Source organism: Mauremys reevesii, linkage group 3, assembly GCF_016161935.1.
Source record: "Mauremys reevesii isolate NIE-2019 linkage group 3, ASM1616193v1, whole genome shotgun sequence".
Lineage (NCBI taxonomy): Eukaryota > Metazoa > Chordata > Testudines > Geoemydidae > Mauremys > Mauremys reevesii.
This window is the reverse complement of record NC_052625.1, coordinates 56,578,091-56,603,797: the sequence shown is the minus strand read 5'-3', so window position 1 is coordinate 56,603,797 and position 25,707 is coordinate 56,578,091. Positions and strand designations below refer to the sequence as shown.

Here is a 25,707-nt window from a genome sequence, read left to right as displayed (position 1 = left end):
TAAAGTTCAGAATGTAATATGACTCTTCCTGCTGTTTGGGGATTAACAGAGTCTAAGGGTACGTCTTCACTACCCGCCATATCGGCGGGTAGCAATCGATTTCTCTGAGTTCGATATATCGCGTCTCATCTAGACACGATATATCGAACTCCGAACGCGCTCCCGTCGACTCCGGAACTCCACCACCGCGAACGGCAGTGGCGGAGTCGACGGGGGAGCTGTGGACGTCGATCCCGTGCCATGAGGACGGGTAAGTAATTCAAACTAAGGTACTACTATTCGCGTAGCTGAAGTTGCGTACCTTAGGTCGAACTCCCCCCCCCGCCCCAGTGTAGACCAGGCCTAAGAGGGCATCCGAATATTGAATTACATTTTCCTTTTGCTAGTCTTCTCTTGGATAAAGGGTGCTGTAGATGCTCTGATTGCCATACCCTTTCAGGCTGTGACCTTGTCATGTCTCACAAGCTTAGAAGATCTGGCCTGGCTAGCACTTGGGTGGGAGTCCTCCAGGCAAACCCCAGGATGTTGATAGAAGAGATGTTCAGCACTCAATAAGGGGCATTTTGCCCTCTGAATCCACCCAGGAACCAGTGACGATGGCCTAACCTCTGGCCTTTGGCCTGAAACTCAGGCTTTGTGGGATTTGGGAGAGTTTGGAGGCAGCCCTGAGAAGTTTAGGTGCTGCGGCTGTGAAAGTGACCATGAACCGAATAGAAAAGGGTCCTGTTGAGGCAGACTGCACCCACTATTGTGCCAATTCATGTAAACTGAAAATAGATTTTGCTGGTTTAAAAATAAAAGTCATCCTTTTTATGTCCTTTCTTTATTTGTCTGGAGAGGTGGCAAACTTCAAGGATCGGTAGTCAGGGGCAGTCAAGAAGAAAATCTCATGCCATTGAACTCTCCGCTGTAGGCAGGGTTGTGACCCACTACGGTGTTAGGTACTTCTTGGATGAACCCGGAAACTGAAGTTCTGACCATTTGTCGTCATTCAAGCTCCCATCAACCTTTTCACAAGTACAAGGACATTAATCCTGGTGCCGTGGCTAGTTTCCATCTCAGGCAGTTCCACTCTACCTTAATTCTTCCAGAGGTTTCAACTGGATAAGAAATACTTTTTCATTTCTTAGCCTGAGCTTCTGCACGGGGCTGCAGTATCTTGTTCTATTGGCTGCCATGTTCCACTCGAGGGCTGTGCTTCTGTGATGGGTAATGGGATTCCTGTACACACAAAGGGCTCATTGCATCCTTGACGTAACTCCATTAACTTCAGTGTAATTACACTAGGGATAAAATTTGATCCCAAGAATCTAATCCTTGTGAGATGCTGAGCCCCCTTAACTCCCATTGACTGCACTGGGAGTTGAGGCAGGTTCAGCATTTTGTAGGAGGCCTTCAGCAGCTCTTAGGTCTGTAGAGTGCTTTGAGATCCTGAAGGATGAGAGACACTATAGGAAGGTAAGACATGTTTATATCTACTAATGGAAGTGATGCCTTGTTTGTGATGTTACTTGGAACTGAATGTTTAGACATACAATGTGGACAGCACTAAAATATTTTTGGTGGGATGATTTAAGGGTATTAATGAAGAGATGCTTTCATTCAGTGTTTTGTTGTCTTGGCTGCTTGTTGGAGGAAAAGGAGAAGGGCGTGTATTGATCTGAAGGTCAGAAGACAGGGAAAACATATTTTCAAATATTGGAATGTATTCATACTGCTTGAGAGTTAAGGTTTGCTCCTAAATATTCTTTTTGAGAAATCTCATGAAAGAAATTCTAGTTTGCCTCATTTTAATGTATGGTCAGCTGGTTGATCTTGTATAATGCCCCTCTGCATATTGGAGATGAGTCAGGATTGAAACATCTGGTATTACTAGGAGCAATGGAACATAAGGACTAGCAAGAACATTCTAGTACAAAGATCTGTTACCTATGGAATAGTCTTTCAAGAAAAAATGGTGTAAGTGCCTTTGCTAGCATCATCATCTTTAAACTGGACAAAGTAAAAGAGAATGCACTTGAGAACAATTTTGCATTGGGTAAGGGGAAAGGAAAAGATGATCTAATGGTTCATTTCCATCTTTAGTTTTTGGGACTTTGTGATACTCCAATGTAAAGTCTCCCTCTTATGACAACTCCTCTAAGAACAGATTATATGATACTTGCCCTTCACCCAGTCCAATCTCTCTGAGTTGAATAAGTGGTGCACGTAAAATAGTAACATATCCATTTGGGGGATACTGAGTATTTCAAGATTAGTAAATTTCAGTTTCTTCCAAAAGAGATTTTTCCCTGAGAATCAGACCCATTTTTAAAATACCAAAACCAGTTATCTGAGCAGTGTTAAAGGGCTGGCGATTCCTGCCTAGCTGATGGAATCTGGCAGGTGAAGCTGCAGAACACAGAAATAAAAAGTTCAAATAGACAACAAACCCAGATTTACTATCAGTCATAACTGCCAGATTTGAAACAGAGGCAGGACTTCTGTCTAAAATACACATTTGCACTAATTAATAAGAAGAACAGCATTCACTAGAAATGGGCTCAAACCATAGCATTCAGAACTGGGTTCAAATAATCTGACATTTGTGGGCATCTGGATCAAGAGGGTTGGTTCAGCCCATTAGAAAATCAGGGGCCATTTGCAAAATCCTGTGCAGGGGATCAGCTTTTGATCTTCTCCAGAATTCAGGGGTGCTTGGATCTGAGATTGTAGTTCAAAACCATCTGCACACTCCACCCAAATGAGGTGGAGCAAAATCACTACAGCATGTAGTACATACCCGGAAATGAAAAATCCCGGCATAATTCTCTTTGAATCCTTGGTCCTTTGGTAGAACATTTTCCAGAAATTGCCTCTGTAACGTCAAAGATCCCAGGGCAGCCAGAACCCAGCAATCACCTTCAGGGAGACAAGTAACAAACCAGATGCAATTACACGTATTGCCTCATGATCTCCCTCTGCCTTGCCAGGGTCTATATCTTTCTAACGCGTTTCTTTGGGAAACAGGGTTACTGCAGAAGGACTGGGAGAACCAGTTTGGATAAAATAAAAACATAGGCAGACTGTCCAAGACTCAGAGACACTCGGCCTCAGGGAGCATGCTGCCATCCATCCACCCATGCATGTATGTTTCTATACTGCACCCATCTCTATGGGCATCACACAGCAGCTCCTTCCCTTTGTGGGTATCCTAGTTCTACAGGATAGGAAGTGGTGCAGGCAACTGCCAAACCCTGGGCTAGGATGAGCCATTTAATGACAGTGCTATTTCTTCAAGGGGAAGACTCTTGTTACTGTCGAAAGGAAACATGATCGGGGGGGGGGGCTGGGAAGGGATGCAGCTACAGCAGGACAGAGACAGGTCCCTCATGCATGGATCAGAAAAGTTGGTCAGTAGTGACAATAAAAGAGAAGAGCGTGGAAAAGAAAAGCCGAGAGTCACCAGACAAGGACTTCAGGGACACGACACCAAATCCAATTCTGATAAAAGAGGGCACACAATGGGAGTTGTACCCACTTTACATGAGGGTTGAATTTGGCCATGGAACTTCATTTTCTGTCTGGTCCAGGTCTACCCTTCTGCACCCATAATTCTGCAGACATAAAGGATGATGGGAGTCAGTGAGACATGGAAGTGCCTTGGCCCAAAGGCACTGTAAAAGACAATGGCATTTAATATCTGGGATGGATTCTCTGTGGATTTGTGAGTGTGTGCACCAAACCAAGCTCTCAGACAGAAGCAAAGGAAAGGACTCCGGTCTACTGCTCAGGCTGGCTATCCTGTGAAACAGAACTTTGATCTTACCTATTTCTCCTTGAACAATATCAAATCTGCTAACACCGTCCACGATTAAATGGGGACTTCTCTCAATCATCTGAAAAAGAGGGAAAGCAAAGACCAGTGTGAGTATCCAACACTTACCCGCAGTGCATCCTTCACAGCTACACAGCCTCTCTTACGTCGTCACTTTCAACTGAGACCCAGTGAGGTCATTATGTGCTACCTCACCGTAGTGGGATTTGAAATTCATGACTGTTTAAAAGCAGCAATGGGAGAACTGCAAAAACCTTGGAGATTTGCTACACTCAGGCATCCAAAAGTTCAGATGCTTCTCAGAGGTATAGTCCAGATGAATGATGTAGTGCTAGTATAGTGCTTTGCAAACAGAAAGCACTATACAAGCGTGATGTTGCAGTCTATATGGTTTTATCAAAATATGCTAATGAGTGAATATAACGTAACTGGAATATGCTTCATGCAAAAGCTCTCTTGTAAGATATCTTTACAAAGCTTATAATCTACTGAGTGTGATCATCCTATTTGTATAGATGTATCACTCTTGTATCTGAAACTAGAAATATGAAATATAATTCTGAGGGCCTATGGTAATTATGCAAAGTGTGGGCCATTCATGGTGGTTTGGAATCTTGATGACTCCCATTAACCAGAACAATTGTCTGCAGATGGCTGTTTTACCTGTAAGTCTTCCTGTATACCTGTGTGCTGGCAAGTGGGCAATGAAGTCTTGCAGTGACATGTGATCATGTCACCTGAACTGGAATCTATCTTTAACCTGGTGTCTTTCCATTGAGAGAGAGAGGGACAAAGGATTCCCGCCTTATGCAAAAAAGATATAAAGGGGTGGAACAGATCAAAGGGAGAGAAGCCATCATGAAGAATCCCCTCGCTACCACCTGAGCTGGAACAAAAGCTGTACCAGGGGAAAGGATTGTGCCCAGGCCTGGAAGGTGTCCAGTCTGAGGAAAAAACTTACTGAAGCATCTCTGAGGGTGAGATTATCTGTATTCAGTTTGATTAGACATAGATTTGCGCATTTTATTTTGCTTGGTGACTTACTTTGTTCTGTCTGTTACTACTTGGAACCACTTAAATCCTACTTTCTGTATTTAATAAAATCCCTTTTTACTTATTAATTAAACCAAAGTATGTATTAATACCTGGGGGAGCAAGCAGCTGTGCTGGATGTGTCTTTCTATCAGTGTTATAGAGGGTGAACAATTTATGAGTTTACCCTGTATAAGAGTTGGGCATCTGAGTGTTAAAGGCAGGAACACTTCTGTTAGCTGCTTTCAGGTAAACCTGCAGCTTTGGGGCAAGTAATTCAGATCCTGGGTCTGTGTTGGAGCAGACGGGAGTGTCTGGCTCAGCAAGACAGGGTGCTGGAGTCCTGAGCTGGCAGGGAAAGCAGGAGCAGAGATAGTCTTGGCACATCAGGTGGCAGCCCCCAAGGGGGGTTCTGTGATCCAACCCATCACAACAAGCGCTAAGTATTGTTATTTTTATTGTCATCCTCTAAGCCTCCTGGACAGAAATCAGCTCTCTGAAACCACTGTGCCACCTGGAGAGTGAGAAAAGGACCTTGGAGCTCTCCCCATGCTGCCGGCCACATGCAGACAGAAATGAGAGACTCAGGCTTTCCTTTCCTAAACCATGCTGCCTCTCACAAGGGGAGAAAGAATTATGGTCTCCCTGGCCTGACATCCACAGCCATTCTGCCTTCCACTGGAAGAGGGGGAGACTTTCTATTTACATCACGATTTGAGGACTCCAGTAACTCAGGCAGTGGTTAGGGGTTTATTGGAGTGGGTGGGTGAGGCTAGGTGGCCGGCAATGTGCAGGACGTCAGACTAGATGCTCATGATGGTCCCTTCTGGCCTTAGAGTCTGTGAGGTTCTTTAACGCCTTCATCAGCATGACATCTGGGCATTGAGCAGCTCCAACAAACCATGCTGTTTCCTTGAGTTGGGGAGTGGGTGCCCGTCCTTTGGAGGAGAACTTTACGCCTTCCAATCTAGTAATCAGAAGGTAGGGGGACTTGGGATCAGTCCAAGGGAAAAGGGAGTTGGGCCTGGATGTGTCTTTCTGTAGAGAGGGCCTCAGAAAGCTCAGATCATTGGCTAGGCATCCCGATTTGTGTATGCTTTTCCAGACTAAACCTCTGAGCATTTTGTGATTCACACATTCCTAATTTAGATCTGGCTGGGCTGCTTTGCATCATTTCTGTTAATGGAGCTGCGGACGCGGGGCTTATTTTCTGTGGACCAAATTCCAAAATCCTTACTGTTGATTTTTTACTCAAGGCTCACTCAAGCAGAAGCTTCCCTGAATTCAGTAAGAGTTCTGCCTGGATGACTGAAGAGCAAAAGCCTCTGAATTCAACCCTGCATGCCTACGTTTTTTTTAAAGTGTTGTATAATTCCAAATCAAAACTTGGTGCAAGACAAGGGAGCATGGAATCATCACTGCTTTTCATCATGTTTTTAAACTAGACATTAAGAATGTTAGACGAATTGCAGGGCATGACACTGGATAAGCTAGAGTTAAGATTTTTAGCTTATGCGGATAAAGTACAACTGTCAGCCACATTTGAATTGATGAGGATACTCTTTGCTACTTTGGAAGATTGAAATGCAATCGACTTGGACTGAGAGTAAATGCTAAGAAGACGAAGTGGTTACAAGTTGGAAAAGAGACAATCCGTAAAGTGTTGAAATGAAGCAATGGTGAAGTTGTAGAGCAAGTAAAATCTTATGTGTACCTAGGAAGCTCAATCAGTGGGGACAGTCCATCAAGGATGAGGTTACGAGGAGATGTCCCTTACCTATAGGGGCTGCACAGAAACTGACAACATTATGAACTGATAAAAGCGTTCTATTTGGTACCAAAGTGAAAATTTATCAAACCCAGTGTACTAACAGTATTATTCTATGATTTGGAACCAGCTGCATTAAATGAAAGAGACATCAGACAGCTGGAGGCTGTAGAGATGAGAGGGCATTTTTGAATGACCAAAGGTATAAAAGGGAAGGATTTTAATGCAAAGTTATAAGGTGAGTTGGATGTGAAATCAGCAGGGCCAGTGCAACCATTTAGGCGACCTAGGTGGTTGCCTAGGGCGCTAGGATTTGGGAGGCGGCATTTTCTTCAGCAGCAACCACGGGGGTCAGATCTTCAGCCGCCCTGGTCGCCACCGGCATTTAGGTGGAGGGAGCTGGGGCAGGGAAGCGCGTTGAGGGCCGCCTGCAGCAAGTAAGGGGGGCGCGGCACGCAGGGGAACTCCCCGCCACAGCTCACCCCTGCCCTGCCTCCTCCCCGAGCACGCTGTGACTGCTTCACTTCTCCCGCCTCCCAGGCTTGCGGCACTTAAGCTGCCGCGGGGGGGGGGGGGGAGGGGGCGCCTCAGGGCGGGCGGGGGGAGCTACCCTGGTGGGGGTGCCTCAGGGCAGAGGTTCGGGGACGCGGGAGGGCGCAAGCTGGAAGTTTCGCCTAGGGCGCAAAACATCCTTGCACCGGCCTTGGAAATCAGGGTACAGAATTACCTACAGTCGAAAAGATGATGATAGTGGGGCCCTGCAGAAGACAAACAGATGACAGGACGCCAAGGGAAATAATGCAAAGACAACTGAAGTCAGTCCGACCATGAGACTGACCATTGATTAGACGGCGGGATATCGTATGCAGGGACGTGACCAGGCTGGGTTTACTGGAGGGACAAAACATGGACAGGAATGAACAGCAATGCTGTACCACTCCCTAGGTCTGTAAAAATGCTTTGGGATTAAAGAGATAATTCCATGGGATTTTAGTATTTATGGTAGGAAAATACTCATTTAAATATCTCTCTGGGTCTTCTGTATGAGTGACCCTTATAATATCTGTCAGCTGAGTCAAATATTTTACACCTCTTGTGTCTTGTTGTTTGCTTAGGCATGTTCATTTGCTTCTTCGTTTACAATTAAACACCATTTCAAACCAGACGTCTGGTTTGAAATGGTGTTTAATCCTAAATGCAGAGGCAAATGAACATGCCTAAGCAAACAACAAGACACAAGAGGTGTAAAATATTTGACAGCTGAGATTAAAAAAAAAATGTAGCAGCTCTTCTTTAAGCTGGGGCGGGCGCTCCCTCCCATCCACTTGATTTGACAACCTTCTGCACAAACATGAGACTAGCAGCTGACGTGACTCATGTGGCTGGGTGAGTTGAACTCCAGTGAGACGTGTCAGCTTCCTGAAACGTTTTCATGGTGACTGAAAGCACCCAGTAGCCCATCCAAAGTTCCCCTTCGGGCAGATGGTACAAAGCAGCTCTTCCCAAGCAATGGTGCATGGCACCAGTACTGGTGCTTCAAGCTCTTGTGAATAATCCCCCAGGCTCCCCTAATAGTGAGACTCTCTGCAGGCTCGTGGAACACTGCGGGTGCCCTCCTCCCATTCAAGAGTATATGCATGACTGGGCATCACAAGACCTGGGCTCTATTCCCAGCTCTGCTATTAGCCTGCGTGTGACCTTGGGCAAATCTCATTTCTTTCTCTCTCCATCTCCCCTCCCACTCTTTGTCTATCTGCACTGTAAACTGTTCATGGAAGGGATGTCTCTCTGAGTACGTGTTTGCCTAGGGCCTAGCACAATGGGACCCCAAAGCACTGCTGGGAGACCAAGAACCGTACTTAAAAATAACGATAAGTTAATAAATTCATCATTATATTGTTTCCCCCTTCCCAATTTTTGCCATGAGGGGCTGTGCCGTGGCAGCATAATCCTAACTGTGGAGTCTAGGCAGCTACAGATTTGTTACAGATCATGGTTTGTACACCACATACAAGCAAGGGAAATAAACAGCTATAGCTATGGGTATGAAACTGCTGGACTGCCTTTTCTTTGGTTCCAATGAAATAAACTGAGCGTTGTTGGCGAGTACAATAGCAGAGCTTACACTAACATTGGAGCCAGAAAGCCCACAAGAAGGCTAGAGATGATATAAGCACGTTATGGAGATTCACTTTGAAACTGACCCATTGGACTTGGCAGCAGATTTCAGTGCAGCCCACTGAGATGTCAGAATATTTGGTTCTCAAGTGAGAATTCGGCTGACTCATTGGAGATGCTTCTCGCTCAGAAGCAACCAGTAATTCTCTCCAAACAAAGACACTGTACGAAAACAGCCCAGCCTACATGCCTCAGTCATGTTTGTAGATGGCTTAGTGATTGTGATACAAAACAAACAAAAGCAAAATAAAATCCACCCAACACTGATTCAGCTCTAACTCCAATTTGGTATACTCTCCAGGAATCTAACTGAGAATATTGCATAAGTAGAAGGGATCACTTCTTCCAGGGTGCTTGAGTTACAGTATATGTCCTCACCTACCTTCACAGTTACAGCGTTACACCTACCAGTGCATGGTGTAGAAGAGGGAGGATGGTGTAGTGGTTAGGGCACTAGCCGGGGACTCAGAGACCTGGATTCAATTCTCTGCTGTGCCACAGACTTCCCATGTCTCCTTGGTCAAGTCACTTAGTCTCTTTGTGCCTGAGTACCCCATCTGTAAAGTGCGGAATCAGCACTCCTCAGAGGGAGTCAGGAAAATAAATGCATGAAAGATTGTGAGGCTCTCAAACAATATGTTAATAAAGGACTTATAAGTAACATAGATGGGAGGGGTACGGATTTTGTGCTATTCTCATAGGTGTTTTAGAAAAGCTGCATCTAGGAGGAAGGAAAGACTGAACAGAACTAGAGAGGCTTCTTGTGCATTAGCTTTGCAAGCTCAGGTTAGTGAGAGTCTATCAACAACAGCAAAGCAGGAGCTCATCATGGACCTCAGAGAGGAAACTGATGCTTCCCTTTGGAATAATAGCAGCCTCTTTCAGCTCGGAACTGTGTCCCCTGAGGTCAAAACCTGAGAATGAGGTTGTAATGACAGAGTTAGCAATTCTGAGGCTTTGGCTACACTGGTGCTTTACAGCGCTGCAACTTTCTCACTCGAGGGGGTGAAAAAACACCCCCCTGAGCGCAGCAAGTTACAGCGCTGTAAAGCGCCAGTGTAAACAGTGCCCCAGCGCTGGGAGCGCAGCTCCCAGTGCTGTAAGCTAATCCCCTCGGGGAGGTGGAGTACGTGCAGCGCTGGGACAGCTCTCTCCCAGCGCTGGCGCCGTGACCACACACACACTTCAAAGCGCTGCCGCGGGAGCGCTCCTGCAGCAGCGCTGTACACTTGCAAGTGTAGCCATACCCTCAGTATAGCCAGAGTGGAGTTTGCCTGGGGGCTAAAGTGAAACTGGCAGTATCAGAAAGCTTTGGAGAGAGGGACTGGAAAGCTGGTTGCATTTTTCACAACACTGTCCCTGGCCTAGGGTGGATGCTGGGAACATTTGGAATGGAGCGTAAGGAGAGTCGGAGGCAAATAGTAGCAGCAAAGAAAAGCTCATGTTGGCAGTGGGTGCAATGAGGAGTGACCGCTGCAGTCTTTGGCTGATATATTGTACTGAGGACTAAGGGCCCAGACTTTCAGAATGGCTCAGTACCTATTTAAAGTTTGATCCAGCTCTCATCCAAGTCAATGGCAAAACTCATTGACTGGACTGGGGCAGGATAAAGCCTCGAATTAAGGAAGCAGATTTTCCAGGAGAGCTCAGCATGCCAGGTGCACATTGAGTGCTGAGGCTCTTTGGCAATCAGGCCATAAATATGACAAGGGTAAGTTGTGGGATGTTGAGCAGTGTGCCCAACACAAGACCAACAAAAGAGCTCAAGCAATTGCAATTTGCTAATCAATATGGCTTAAGGGGGATTTTTGCAAAATGTGGCAAGGCACACAATCATTTCCAAGTAAACCACACAGCCATCACAGTCCACCAGCACGAGAGATGCTGAAACTACACAGCTATTTTAAAATATAGTTATGATGATTGTATGTGACTAGGATGAGTGGTTGGTTGACTGTTGGGATAGGGATGTAGGGAGGTTTGGATTCACTCATCAGCAGTAACACCACTGATACTTCTTGTGGTACTTTCACTAGTAGTGTCCACCCTCCGCTCCTTATCTTTGCACTCCACCTGAGTTTTACATTGCCTCCCAAAGTGCTCAGTCCAGACAAATTCAGGGTGTGCAGAGCAGCAGCTCCTCCTACCTGGATTTTATAGACTAAACTGGGTATCTCCTTCCATCTACTCATGTGTGGCTGTAGCTACGTCGTTATGATGCTAAGCCAGACGGGAGCAAGAAAATAACTCAAGAGGCAAACACAATGCAAATGATCACCAGCGATGCAAAGAGAGGAACACAGATCTATCTCCTATGCAAATACATCCAAAGCATGCTGTGGAAGAGTTGTGAAAAGGGTCATTCCTCAACTCTCCCAGAACACTCCCCAAAGACCAGTATGCCCTTCCTTTGTTTACTGTTACTTCATTCCCTTCTATTTTCAGCTCAATTTCCCATCAACCTGCACTTAGGACGGAAGAATCCCATCCACCGCTACAGGCTGGGGACCAACTGGCTAAGCGGCAGTTCTGCAGAAAAGGACCTGAGGATTACAGTGGATGAGAAGCTGGATATGAGTCAAGAGTGTGCTCTGGTTGCCAAGAAGGCTAACGGCATCTTGGGCTGCATTAGTAGGAGCATTGTCAACAGATTGAGGGAAGTGATTATTCCCCTCTATTCAGCACTGGTGAGTCCACATCTGGAGAATCGCATCCAGTTTTGGGCCCCCACTACAGAAGGGATGTGGACAAATTGGAGAGAGTCCAGTGAGGACAGTGAAAATGGTTAGGGGGCTGGCACACATGACTTATGAGGAGAGGCCCAGGGAACTGGGGTTATTTAGTCTGTAGAAAAGAAGAGAGAGGAGGGATTTGGTAGCAGCCTTCAATTACCCGAAGGGGAGTTCCAAAGAGGATGGAGTTAGGCTGTTTTCAGTGGCAGCAGATGACAGAACAAGGAGTAATGATCTCAAGTTGTAGCAGGGGAGGTCTAGACTGGATATTAGGAAAAACTTTTTCACTAGGAGGGTGGTGAAGCACTGGAGTGGGTTACCTAGGGAGGCGATGGAATCTCCAGCCTAAGAAGTTTTTAAGGCCTGGCTTGACAAAGCCCTGGCTGGGATGATTTAGTTGGTGTTGGTCCTGCTTTGAGCAGGGGATTGGACTAGATGACCTCCTGAGGTCTCTTCCTACCCTAATCTTCTAGGATTCTATGAACCTCTGGAGTCACTGTAAAGGAGCCTATTGATGGAAGGCCAAATTCTGCTCTTAGCTACAAGGGTGTTAATCCAGAGTAAGCTCATTGCCTTTAATAGAGTTACTCTGGATTTAAATGGCTCTGTAAATGGCTCTGAGATTGTAAACGCCATGGGGCAGGGTCCTTGTCTATCACTGTGTTTAGAAAGTGCCATGCACACCAAAGTTGCAATATATAATAAATTACTACTAGTAATCGTTATCTTGGAATAAGGCTAGAGAGCAGCCACTTAGCTGGGGAAGAATTGTTTGGTAGTTCGCATGCTAGCGACTTGGGAGACTCTGCTCTGTTGCAGGCTCTGTGTAAGCTCAGACAAGTCACTTAAGATTCAGACCGAGAGTGTCAGTTCCCCAAGGAAGAGTGGCACGAGGGGAATAATAATACTTCCCTAGCTCACAGGACAAAGACTGGGAGGTGCTCAGATATTATGGAAGTACCAGAGAGAGGGTATGTTGTAGAAAGAATTACTGCCAAATAACCACAGGATATGTAAGAAACAAAATAAGACTCCCCCTACACCCCACCCCCCCCATAGCTATTTACCTGGCTGTTTGGATTGCTCAGTTCAAGGTCCAAAAAGAATGAAAACAGCAAACAGAAAGAGTAAATACAGTGTTGTTATTAATCAAAGTCTCATGACAACACATCAGCCATATGTGTGAGCGCATGTCAGAACATAGCTTCAGCGCTTAGAAGAGGTCTTAAGTCCTGTACCTGTGTTAACTGTGGGAGTTCACTACATAGATTACACTCCTACTTAGGAAGCAGAGAGGTCAGTGAGATAGGCAACCCACTAATACAAAGGCATTTAATACATCAACTCTTCACTTTTGTTTCGTTCCAAATCTAGGGTCTCCTATGTGATCTTTTTGGCCGTACCCCATTATTCTTTATGGACAAGCAGCCGAGGCTAGAGGAATAAGCTAAACCCGCAAAACACTTATACCGGGATAACCGCATCTATGCTAGGAGAGTTTTGCCAGTATAGCTGTTCTGGCAAAATTTTTGAGCGTAGACTAGTCCATCATGTGGCTTCCCCAGTCCAGAGATCAATTGAGTCTGAAGTCTCAGTCTGATTCAAATCAGCTTGAACAGGCAAAGATGCCTCTCGCGTGAAACAATCACAGGGTAGAAATCCTGTTTCCACATCATCAAGCTGCTTTTTCAGGCAAACAGAAATACTGAGTGGGACTTTAAGGCTCCACACCCTTGTGACCCTCCAACAAGATATCCAAGCTTGGAACAGCCCAGCAGCCTCTGCTCACACCAGAAGACAGCCCTGTAGACTGATTGAATGACGGGTAGCACACAACAGCTGCAGTCCTTGTCACTGTGCATTTCCCATGTTTCCCAGGAGCTTGGGGCATCTCTGATTAGACTCAGAATCCCTAAATTCTTCTTTCGTGCATGGTGGCGGAGGGGAGGAGAGGAAGTGGGGGGTATTTTATTTCTTCGGGTTATCGTGCAACAGTATTAGGGCCACATTTTTAAGGTGGCTTCAAACCAGTCTTTGATTTTGTGCCTGGATAAATGCCCCCCCAAAGCTATGGGCACACAGCTAGGTGGTCATAGGGATTGTGAAGATTAATATTGCGGCTTCATTACTTGTAGCACCAATCTTGTTTTACAGGAACTAGAACTGTGGCCGTGCTACAAGTGGTCTCTGGGTGTGAATGTAGCTAGCCGCTCAGGCCTCCACCAGGAAATAAATTATGTCTGTCCCCAGCACACAATGCTAATTTAAAAAAAAAAAATCAATGGGCAGATTGTTTCTTAACGAAGGTGGCGCTTTATTTAGGAAGAGGGTGGGAAAGCTAACGCTGTGGGTAAGCCCTGTATGCACAACGAGTGAAACAAACCATCAATAACTTAAACCAACAGGCTACATGGTTCAGGCAGCAGGGCTGGGCCCATCCCCTCAGCATAGCAGCAGCAGTTAGCCAGGGATCAGTGAGACCTGGGTGTGTGGCTGTGCGCACAGTGCAGCACCTCTGCCCCGGTTCTCATTCAGCAGCCTTTCTCCAGGTCAGCCTCCAGCCTGGGGGCTCTCTCTGCGTTACATGCCAGGGAGTGACCCCTTCCCACTTTGACCCTACCTGCCCCTTTCAAGGGTCCTCTGGCACAGGGAGGCGGGTTACACCAGAGCAGTCCTATAGGAATCTTTGCTCCCAAAGGGCCTCAAGCACCCTCTGGAGGCTGGGATGGTGGAACCAGAGAAAACCTGAGTCACCCATTTTAAATGATTCTTTTTACCTGAAACCTACTAATCATTACAGAGCTAGTTCTGATAACCACATACGTCTCTCGCTGCCACGCCAAGTCATCCAGACAGCCCTTCCAGCTGCCTGGCACACCCTCCTGCTGCGTCCTAGCTCCTGGTACGACCAAACTCCAATGCCCTAACTCACGCTGCATGGCACCTTCCTTTGTGAACAGTGGGACAATGTGCTACTCAACCTGAGTTACTCTGACCATTAGATGGCAAGGATGGTCTTTAAATGTGTTTGCACAATGCCTAGCACAGGAGGGCCCTGATTCGGAATGTGGCCTCGAGGGCTGGCTACAATGCAAGTGATACATCTAATAAAGAGGCAGCATGCTTCAGTGAATAGAAGATCTGCCTGAGAGTCAGGAGACATGGGTTCTTTTCTGGCTCTGCAACTGACTCGCTGTGTGTCCTTGGGCAAGCCACTTCACTTCTCTGTGCTTCAGTTTCTCTACCCACCCTTTGTCTGGCTTCTCTATTCAGATTGCGTACCCTTCTGGGCAAGGATGGACTTTAGTGAGGCGTTTGTGCAGTGCCTAGCACAGTGGGAGCTTGATCTCTGGTGCAGCATCCTGGCACTACTGCAGTATAAACGATCACACACACACACCCTCCCCCTACATTAAAATAATGTTTTTAAGGTTGCAAAGCACTCAGAAATCAGAAAATGCCAGAATTAAAGTTGTCTGTGCAATCTTGATTTAGCCTCTTTGTGCATATGTATTACGCTTAGAGCTGTGCGAATAACTAAACAGTCATTTTGTTGCCTGAACCAAAACAAAAAATGTTTTGGATCAACCTGAAATAACCTTTTTCTCCCCCACTCCACCCCTCTTTTGGGCAAAATGAACCCTCTCCCAACTTTATTTTGGAGTTGGCCGAAATGCTTTGTTTGACCCCAAATGATTTTGTGGGTGGGATCCCATTTCTTTTCAATTAAATTTAAGCAAATTTCAAAATGAAACTGTCTGAAAATGAAAAAAACAAAATGTTTCATTTAAATACATTAAAATGAAATATTCCAACTTTTTTAAATTTTGTATTTATTTGTTCCGCCAAAACTATTTGCCGAATTCATCATGAATTGGTTCATAATTTTGGTTAATCTGAAACTACGTTTTTGGTGAATAAAATATTCGTCCAATTTTTTTTTGTCCAGCTGTAATTATGAGAGAGTCTGTAACGAGATAATCACATCTTTTTTCCACAGGATCCCTGTCTAATTCAGTGTTAATCACCCCATCTAGAAGAACAATGCTTGAAATTGCACACGCAGAACATGTGAACACACAGATTTGAAGGTGCAAATAACAGCACACACCTTTCTGTGGGCATAAAGCCAGAGGCTGGGTCTGGAAATATGGCCCTTAATCTTCACAGCTACTGTTCAAGAGCAGCTACTGCATAATCAAGAAAAGCGACAATAAAAATGACATGGTGGTGCTCCCAATCTTTTCCCCCTCAAGGACTCCCATATCAAATTGGCTCACTTTACAAGTCAAAACAAGTTGTGTCTAACTGTCACCACTGCCTGGTATCTGAAAATCAAGCTGTTTTCGTGCTGCTTTGCACATTAGCACCAGATATAAAGATCCCAGACTCTCAATGTAATTGGCAATTCTCTTGATGATGCACAGGGTAAAATAGAAGGCAGCTTGTTCCTCAGCTGCTATATTGGATCTGGAACACTGACAGCAGTAAAAATGATCTGTCACTTAAATAACTATGTGACTCAGAAGATGCAGAATGGGGAGAGAAGAATAGGACCAAGGTGCTATTTTTCTTTGCAGTCCGATTTCTGACCAGACTTTAAATGTCAGGGGGAGCTAAGGAAAGTGGTTGAGAAAATACAGTCATGGGGCAAATTTGCTGCAAGAAGGTGCAGCTCTACTGGGTGACTGAAAGATGTGTACAATAGTCCTGCCTGGGGAAGTGGTAAAGTCCCATTGCTTGGGACTTCTTAAAAGAGTAGGCTGGACAAACCACTAGAAAATGGGCTGTAGGGACAATGGGGATGGGAGTGGATAACAGGCTGTTTCCATTTCCACAGTCTCTGATTCTAGGGACCAAATCCTAAAGTGTTGTCAGTTTTAGAGCCTTTTACAAGGCTGGTGACTCCCTTACCCATCTGTAAATGTATGGAGATACACCTATCTCAGAACTGGAAGGGACCCTGAAAGTTCATTGAGTCCAGCCCCCTGCCTTCACTAGCAGGACCAAGGACTGATTGTGCCCCAGATCCCTAAGTGGCCCCCTTAAGGATTGAACTCACAACGCTGGGTTTAGCAGGCCAATGCTCAAACCACTGAGCTATCCCTCCCCCCTTCTCCTGTAGAAGAAGCGGAAGTAGGCTTGAAGAGAGTCTGAGTGCATCGCTATCTAGGTTAAAGAAAAAGGAAAAGGTCTAATTTACACCATTCCCTACATCTGGCCCTATGACTTCAGTGGAGTTGTAACCAGAATTTGGCACCGTGGCTTTGCAGAACTAGGACTGATTGCAAGGCTTTCCCTCAAGGTTTTAGGGAAATGATGGAGCAAGCTGACCAATGATCTGAAGATGTGCCTTAAAGTGAGAGAATGGGCCAGATCTCAGCTGATGTAATCAAGGGTTGCTCAGCTGAAGTCAGTGGAGCCACATCAATTTGCATCAGCTGAGGACCTGATCCGATATACTTAAAAAAACCCTAAATAAATGAAAACTTCAGCTTAAATGATTTCTATTGATGTCTACTAATTTAAAAGCAGGCAGGGAGGTTTTCAGGGCGAGAAGAGGTTGTGGGATAAATTGAAAGGACGACAGGGCACCATCTCATGGGACTTTGGGACAAATACTTGTAATGAAGTGGTTCAAATTAAGGGCAAGATTGTGGCTGATCCCTGCACAGGTGTACGTGTGGGGGAACACATGCCAGGAACACCGTCCCTTAGTGCCCCCCTTTCGCAAGGGCTGGCTGTGATCTCAGTCCCTGTGCTCTCGTGCTCAGTGCCCCCGTGTGCTGGCCATGGAGAAGCATACACGTTTCACCCCCTCACCCTCTAATGGAGATGTAACACCAGGCGCCCTTCCCCACAGGCCTGGGAGCCTTGGTCTGTCCATAAGACACAATGCTTCCCAGTGCTTCCCTTGGGTCAGCACAGCTGGGCATAACTCTCCACGCAGGGATGTAGCTAACAGCCATGAGACAAATCAAAGCTGTTGTCTTTTTACACCCAGGAAATCTGTTTTGCTATTGTAAGCCATCAGGAGGAACTCACCGTTGGTCTTTTCCACTGTAGGCGGCTCAGCTTGTCTTCTGAGAGCAGATTGGGACCAATGGAACTAACATGTGCTGGGAAGGTGTCATCTTCAAACAGCAGGCCTCGGCTCAGGCAGTAGTCTCTCAGGTGGGTGAAGTCCTGATTGTTAAATTTCTGGGGGCTCTGAAGGCTTCCAGTCCTCCCCTTGGTTTGCCAGCTTCGCTCTAGCTTCTGATACGGGTCAGAGGCAGGCATCATCATGTCTCTATCCTGTGAAGGAGAAAGAGTGTCAGCTATTGTTAATGGCCACTTCTGAAACACTGCCCTCCAAGCGCACAGGGAGTGCCCAGAGAGGATTCTGGAGCAGCTACTCACAGGCTGAAGGAGGTAGTTGTGACAAAATCCTTCATAGCTGGAAACGCCTGGGGAAAGAGAAAATCCCACCTGGTTTATCTTAAACCAGTTCTGCCATTGCTTCAGATTCAATTCTAAGTCATCCTGGCAGACAGGCAGAGCAAACTGGGAAACACTGAACTACTATATAGGTAATATAAAAGAACATGAGGTATGTGTGTGGGGGGGTTGTGGGGGGATGGACAACAAGTGAGGGAAGGGAAGGGTGTTTCACGAGAAGCCATGGTAACCTAAGGCATTTGTAGTGTGCCCAAAAAGCACTTTCAGCTGCTGGTTACTTTTGTGCATGGTGTATTTTTGTGGGAGTTTACTTTTATTTTCTGAGCTCCTTTGACTCATTTTTGAAAGCTTGGTGGCTTAGTCCACAGTCAGATGCATACAGCTCCACCGTTCACTGTGCTGCTGAGAGTGCTAACCAAGACAAACACCCCTCCCGTCATTGCCCTGCCTTGGGGTCTGGTGCAAAGTCCATTGATGTTAATGGAAAGACTCTCAGGGATGGCTTTGTCTTAGGATCAATTTCTCAAATAACTTGGAGGCAAAAATCCAGACCTAGATCGAAATCTGCATTTCATCTACACCTTCCAGTGTCTGAGGGATTTAGATCCATTGATTCAATTGGAGAGCTGAGTTAGGGTTTAGTGTGAAGTTTAGAGTCAAATCCAGATTTGGAAACCCTCTTCCCTGCCCAGATTTGGGGGTGTTCTCATGTTGGTTGGGCCCATCTCAGCTAGGAGTGCCTTTCCTTCTGCGCAAAGAGCAGCTGTCAGCTGGGAAAAGCGCTTCCTCGCACAGCTGGGTGAGACTCCTCATTGGCTGCAGTCATGGGCCAGATGCATGCAAATGACTAGCCTTGACACTAGATGGAGGGATTCTGTCTACTTCCGGGCTGACGCAGCACTGAGCACCGCTGCTGGTGAAGAATTTAAGTAGACGTGACTCTTGCTGTGGGCCCCTTCCCACTTAGGCTTGTCAAAGAGCACAGCAGTAGAACAGCTCGCGAAAGCATCACCAATGGTCAGGAATGACAGGGAAGAAAGGTTGAGGGCCACCTCAGAAGAACCCTTTATATTACCAGCCCTGAATCCACAGATATGGGACCTCAGACAAACAAATATCCTCCTGGGTCTTCTGCATCATTTCCCAGCCCCATTCCTGATCCAGTCATGAGATGAGGAGGGAGAGGGCAGAGGTTTCAAAGGCTCCAAGGCTTTGCCAGAGCCCCAGAGTTTTGAAGAGCAATTGGTTCCTGACTTTGTTATTCTGCACAAAAGCGGAGTGTGAGGATTTTTGTTTGTACTAGTCTCATGGCCTTCCCAAAGCCACATGTGGGCACACACATGCATTCATACTGTGTCACCTGAGGCCGCCTGTTACTGAAAGAACACTCATTCAGAGGAATAAAACCTACTGAGAGCCTTTTGCTTCACAAAGGCTCTCAAGGGCTTTTTTATCCCAAGCCACATATTTCTGAGTCACATTTTAACCCCAGTGTCATTCTGGTTTTAATCTAAGCCATTTCACCCTTCTCTAAAAGTACTGAATGTTCCTTTGAGTCCTATCCCTTCCAACAAACACAACCCACCTTCCCTCGAATTCCATTCCAGCCATCTTCATTCACAGCATTTTGTTTTTTAAGCCCACTAGTCACTTTGGACAGATGATTCATAGATTTTGAAGTAAAAAAGGGACCACTGTGATTATCTAGTCTGACATCCTGCATAACACAGGCCAAACGGCCTCACCCAAGTGATTCCTGCACAACGTCTGGCACTTCTGTTAGAGCTATAGAATATATTTTAGAACGGCATCCAGGGTTGATTTAAAGACTTCAGGTGACAGAGAATCTACCATCTCCCTTGGTAAATTGTTCCAGTGGTTAATTACCCTCACTATTAAAAATCTGCATCTTACTTCTAGTCTGAATTTGTCTGCCTTCAGCTTCCAACCACTGGATCTTGTTATGCCTTTTTTGCTAGATGAAAGATACTTCTATTATCAGATGATCATCTTTATTGGTCAATACGCTCCCAACACTGGGAAGAAAGCAGAAGTACGGATATTCAGATGAGAGCCTGGCTTCTGGTTTTGTTGTAAACATTTCACACAGGATTATTAAAAACTTCATCTAGATTCACTAAAACTGCTCATATAGCTTCCCCATGTTTTAGAGAGTATTATTGCCCTTCTAGGTAGTTAAAATCCTTTCCTCTTAGGGCTTTCCCCTGGAAAGACCAGGAGTGTCTTGGCTTGTTATTTAATTTTAAAAAGCAATTTCATTTCAAAGAAATCAGATGAAATTCAGAAATAGCCCTCAGCTGACATAGAGAAAGAACATTCCTTTTTGGCTTGCATTTTTCAATACAATGGAAATAAATCTCATGTAATGTACCATAACACGACAGGGAATGGTTTCTCCTTAACAAATACTCATTTGAAACGGTACCTAGGCCTTGTGCATGCTAAGATCTATTTCCCGCAACAGTGTTCCAGCAAAACTGATTACTAATTCCACGACTCAAATTAAAACTAACAGAGCTTGAAGGCTGGGACTGACGCACGCTCACTCTCTCTCTTCTGACGGAGAACAAGGGTTTTTAGTGTGCGTGTATGTGTTTAATTACATTGTTTAACACACTGGGAATAATTTAGCAACTGGCATGTAGAAGATAAGGCAGTTAACTACCCTCCTTTTGCAGAATAACTTCATCAGCTTTGCCGGAATCATGTATGTCTGCGCATGTGCATATCCAAGCAAGATATTGCTCTGGCTGGCTGAAATTCACCCCTGAAATTGAGCCTACACAAGGCCCATGAACCATGCGAGTTCCACTTAAGCTGGCAGGACTCAATCCTTCACCCATTGAAGTCAACTTCAATGCATAGAATCAGACACTCAGACCCTGATTTTCTATTGCCTTGCACTGTGCGTAGATATTTACACCTGTGCAGAGGGGACACAAAATGACACCATTTTGATCTGGCAGCTTCTTACAATTGCTTTCCACTAATGTGAAAGGCTGTGCAAGGTGCAGGGCAATAGTGAATCAGGCTCTTGGGGTTTAAATGAGACTTGAGTGTGTTGTGTTCCCCTTGTGCTGGACCCCTCCACAAGGAGGAATTTGACTCGGAGCATTAGAAGGTTTCTTCAAACCAACATCTGTGTTTGGAGGGAGCAAAGCATGGCACTATGAAGATCCCGAAACACCCTCCATCATGGACAACCACAGATCAGCTCTCCCTTCATCACAGGGGAAGACTATGCTATCTAGAAGAGGTAAGTCAGATAGGCCGGGGTCCTATGGAAATATAATAAGTGCTCATGTAATTAAAGATCAGAGGGGTAACTGTGTTAGTCTGTGTCCACAAAAACAACGAGGAGTCCAGTGGCACCTTAAAGTCTAACAGATTTATTTGTGCATAAGCTTTCATAGGTAAAAAACCCACTCCTTCAGATGTATGAAGTGAAAATTATAGATATAGGCGTAAATATACTGGCACATGAAGAGAAGGGAGATACCTTACAAGTGGAGAACCAGTGTTGACGAGGCCAATTCAGTCACGGTAGATGTGGTCCACTCCCAATAATTGATGAGGCGGGGCTCTAGGGGTGTGTCTGTGTAGATTTGTTCCTGTGCTATAGCAAAGAGTTTCTTGAGCAGATGGAGTAGTTTCTTTTGGTACTCCTCAGTGGGATTGGAGGATAGTGGCCTGTAGAAGGTGGTGTTGAAGAGTTGCCTGGCAGCCTACTATTCATAATCCAACCTGTTCATGATGACTACAGCACCTCCTTTGTCAGCCCCTTTGATTATAATGTCAGAGTTGTTTTTGAGGCTGTGGATGGTGTTGCGTTCTGTACAGCTGAGGTTATGGGGCAAGTGATGCTGTTTGTTCACTATTTCAGCCTGTGCACGTCTGTGGAAGGACTCTATGTAGAAGTGCAGCCTGTCATTTTGACCATCAGGCGGAGTCCACGCAGAATTCTTCTTCTTGTAGTGTTAGTAGGAGGGTTCCTGTGGGTTCAGTGGTGTGTTGAAAATATCCCCTGAGTCGGAGATGATGAAAGTAGGCATCCAGATCACCACAGAACTGTGACGTGTGTGGGGGTGGGACGCAGAAAGAGAGTCCCTGAGCTAGGACAGACTCTTCTGCCAGGCTAAGTGTGTGGTTGGATAGATTAACAATATTGTTGGGTGAGTTAAGGGTACCACTGTTGTAGCCCCCTGTGGCATGTAGGAGTTTAGATAGTTTACTGTCCTTTTTCCTCTGTAGAGAAGTAAAGTGTGCATCGTAAATGCCGTGTCTCATTTTTGTAAAATCCAGCCACGTGGAAGTTTGTGTGGAAGGTTGGTTTTGTAAGAGAGTCTCCAGTTTTGAGAGCTCATTCTTGATCTTCTCCTGTTTGCTGTACAGGATGGTCTCTGCTGATCAGGTGCTTCCTCAGTTTCTTAGACAGTGTGTGGCACAATCTCTCACTATAGTAATTAAAGAGTGCCTCATAATGCATATGCACAAGGGTGCTGAATTAAAGATGCACAGGCAACCTTCATTCTGGCATTTCCTAACTTCAGAGTGCTTGGCTTTGCAATCTTAATGTTTTTTTAATAGCGTTTTTGGTGCAATATTATATACCTCACTATTCAGTGGCTCTTTCTGCAGTTTTCCACTGAGTCCAAAGTAGAAATAAGGCAGTAAGCAAGAAGGAACATTTTTTCCCTACTTCATATTTGAACTATTCAGCCTCTTTTATTGCCCTTCAGAAAGTGTTCCCAATCCATCTTTTAAAAATATTTCCACCAAATGTTGGCCCGATTGGCTCTCTGTCTCTTAGGGGAAAACAACTGAACTTAGCCTTATAGGTTGTTAGAATTCTGGGAAATCCTGCCCACCCCTATTTCCCCTCCACCAGTGTACCTGCATATTTAACCTTGACTACAGCCCGCATTATGCAATCACAGGGAAAGTCCTTTTTTCTTTATAGACCCTGTCCCCCAAGGATCTCAAAGCCCTTTATAAACACCAGTGAGTTAGCTTCACAGTGCTCCTCTAAGATGGGAAAGCATTACTCAAGTAACCCCACCCCACCACACTGGGAGACAATGTTGTGCAGCTAAACATGTGCTCTGTGTGAAAGCCAATAATGTCTCTGGACATCAAGACAAAATTCACAATGCTATTGTAAGTCTAGCGGATGTTACCTTTCCAGTGACACATGACACGGCCTTCTAACTCTGAACTGCCCGTAAGGAATTCTCATATACTATTCACAAAGTCAAATTTCCTTCATTTTACATATACAACACAGGATATTGCCAGTTACCTTTTTACCGCATCGTTTAACTACAGCATATGATGCAGTCATTGTTATCTTAGGATCTCCACTACCAGTTACTTCAGACAACTTACCATTCCACAGGGAGGTTCTTTAGAGGAAAGCAAACCCATCTTGCTGCTTTGAAAACGCTGCTCGCTCGCTCGCTCTCTCTCATTTTGGAGTCATAGAAGCAATTCCTCCAGGTAACATTATACCTCCAGGACTACGTTAGAAACCCAGCCCATCTCCCCAAGCCAAATCCCTTTTGATACATCTGTGATGCTTTTCCAGTACCAATATTTCTCCTATTTAATCTTTAAATAAGTAGAACAGCAAAGCGAGGTTTTACCTGTAATGCCTCCGGTGACAAGGCGACAGATGTGTGGTTTTCAGTTTCAGTCCAGTGCTGCTTTATACAAGAACTGCCCCACCTCCTTGAGTAAACACTGCCAGGGTGAATCTCAGTTCAGGACCAAGTATAGAATCCACAGTGCAGGTGCAGAAGGGCCACAGTACACATCTCTTCTATCTGACCTCCACAATGACCCTGTTTGCTCTCCTATCCAAGTTGATGGTTGGTCTCCTATGGTCTTTGTTACAACAGAGCAGAGTTTGTTGACTGCTGCCAGCTTTCACTTAATCGGTTTTCTTCTTGGCTCCACCAGGAAATGCAGACTCACCACAAAGTGTGAAATCTATGATCATGCTTCATTCTTCCATCTGTAATAAAAGAAGTAGGTATTTCAGGCCAATCAATACCTATTAATGCTTAACATCTAATTCTAAATCCTTTGCATAACCATAGGTCTGATTCTGCATTGTCTCAGTCACTCAAGTAGTTCAATTTACTTTATATGGTACTGCTAGCGTGAGAAAGGATTACTCATAAGGCTTTCTGGAATTGGACCCCATCTTAACACAGCCTGAAGCCAAGGCTTAAAAATGCACCCAGCAAACATAACATTTTTGGGACTCCCAACTTGAGGCATCTGAAAATCAGGCCCTTTTAAGAGGAAATGTGCTCAGTGCTTCCTGAAAATCAGGCTCCCTTAAGGGGTCTTAAATTAGGCACCCAAAAATTGAGCCAGCCAAATCACACATCGCTTTTGAAAATCTTGGCCTTCAATTTTAATCTTAACTTCAGGCTAAATGATATAGAGGTGCATTATAGATAGATAAGATTCGATAGATTAGATAAATAATCAAGCCCTAAAACAAGTAACTCCAAAGAGCTCTCCAGAGGAGCAGCATACTGGCTTCTGCAGCTGAATCCCCAGCTCTCAGTAGAATAAACATTCTGCCTTTCAAACTATTGCATCATTCCCGAGAAGTTCCATAGGAACTGGAGGAAATAAATAAATAAATATACAGACACTTAAGAAAGGCAGGTTCAAATGCAGGTCTTTGCCTTGAGCCCTTCTCCAGGTGTAAAAAGCAACAAAGAGAGTCCTGTGGCACCTTAAAGACTAACAGACGTATTGGAGCATAAGCTTTCATGGGTGAATACCCACTTCATCAGATGCATGTGCATGTGCGTCTGACAAAGTGGGTATTCACCCACGAAAGCTCATGCTCCAATACATCTGTTAGTCTTTAAGGTGCCACAGGACTCTTTGTTGCTTTTTACAGATCCAGACTAACACGGCTACCCCTCTGACACTCTCCAGGTGTAATTACCACCCCTTATTCAAGGTAACAAGTGTAATCACCATGGCAAGTGCTTGTTACCAGTGATGTGTTCAGGAGTTGCTCGGGATGGTCAGCATTGGGGTTTGACATGGGAAAAAGTCACCCCAATATTCAGATCCTTATTTCCAAACTTATCCAAACTACCTGAAGTGCTTGGGTGTGGAAATCCCTTTGGGACAGGCTTCCTCTTGATTCTGGGTGGGCTGGGATCCCAGCAGCACAGAGGAAGGAGAAAATGAAGATCAGAGGGCATAGGGGGTGGAGCTAGGGGTGCTGCAGCACCCCCTGGCTTGAAGTGGCTTCCATCATATACGGGGTTTACAGTTTGGTTAAATGGCTTTCAGAATCCACACTATACAAATTGTTCCAGCGCCCCTGACAGAGGGGAAAAAAAACATTAAGCAAATATTTCAGCCTCTTCCTCAACATTCAGTTCAGGTCTGGGTCATACAGGGGATCACTGTTCCTCTAAAAGTGTTGCTCCTTCATAACTACTTCTTACCTTGTGAACTTTGGGAGGGGGCGCGGGAGGGACACACATTTCTCCATCAGAGTCCTGCGCTCAGTCCGGATTTCAGTGTAACTGAGAGCAGAATTTACCCCCGAGTGCAAAACAGGTGCAGTTTTCCTTTAAGAGCAGTTTCACACTTGTCCCACATAAATAAAAGCTGATTGCATCAAAAACAGGAAGGAAAGTTCCTTTCATTTCAAGCAAGGAGCTCTGAGGTGATAAACA

The 25,707-nt window shown here is 45.3% G+C and overlaps 1 protein-coding gene across 1 annotated transcript in view; it reads right to left on the bottom strand.

Moving 5' to 3' along the window:
* The window catches only part of CAPN13 (calpain 13), an 89,134-nt gene that overhangs the window by 36,089 nt on the left and 27,338 nt on the right, over positions 1 to 25,707 (bottom strand). The window contains exons 3-6 of the mRNA XM_039528259.1: positions 23,632 to 24,002; positions 17,573 to 17,824; positions 3,809 to 3,878; positions 2,783 to 2,901 (exon numbers count right to left, since the gene is read on the bottom strand). Coding sequence (XP_039384193.1) covers positions 2,783 to 2,901; positions 3,809 to 3,878; positions 17,573 to 17,815 — 432 coding nt within the window. The 5' untranslated portion in view covers positions 17,816 to 17,824; positions 23,632 to 24,002. The remainder of the gene's footprint in view (positions 1 to 2,782; positions 2,902 to 3,808; positions 3,879 to 17,572; positions 17,825 to 23,631; positions 24,003 to 25,707) is intronic.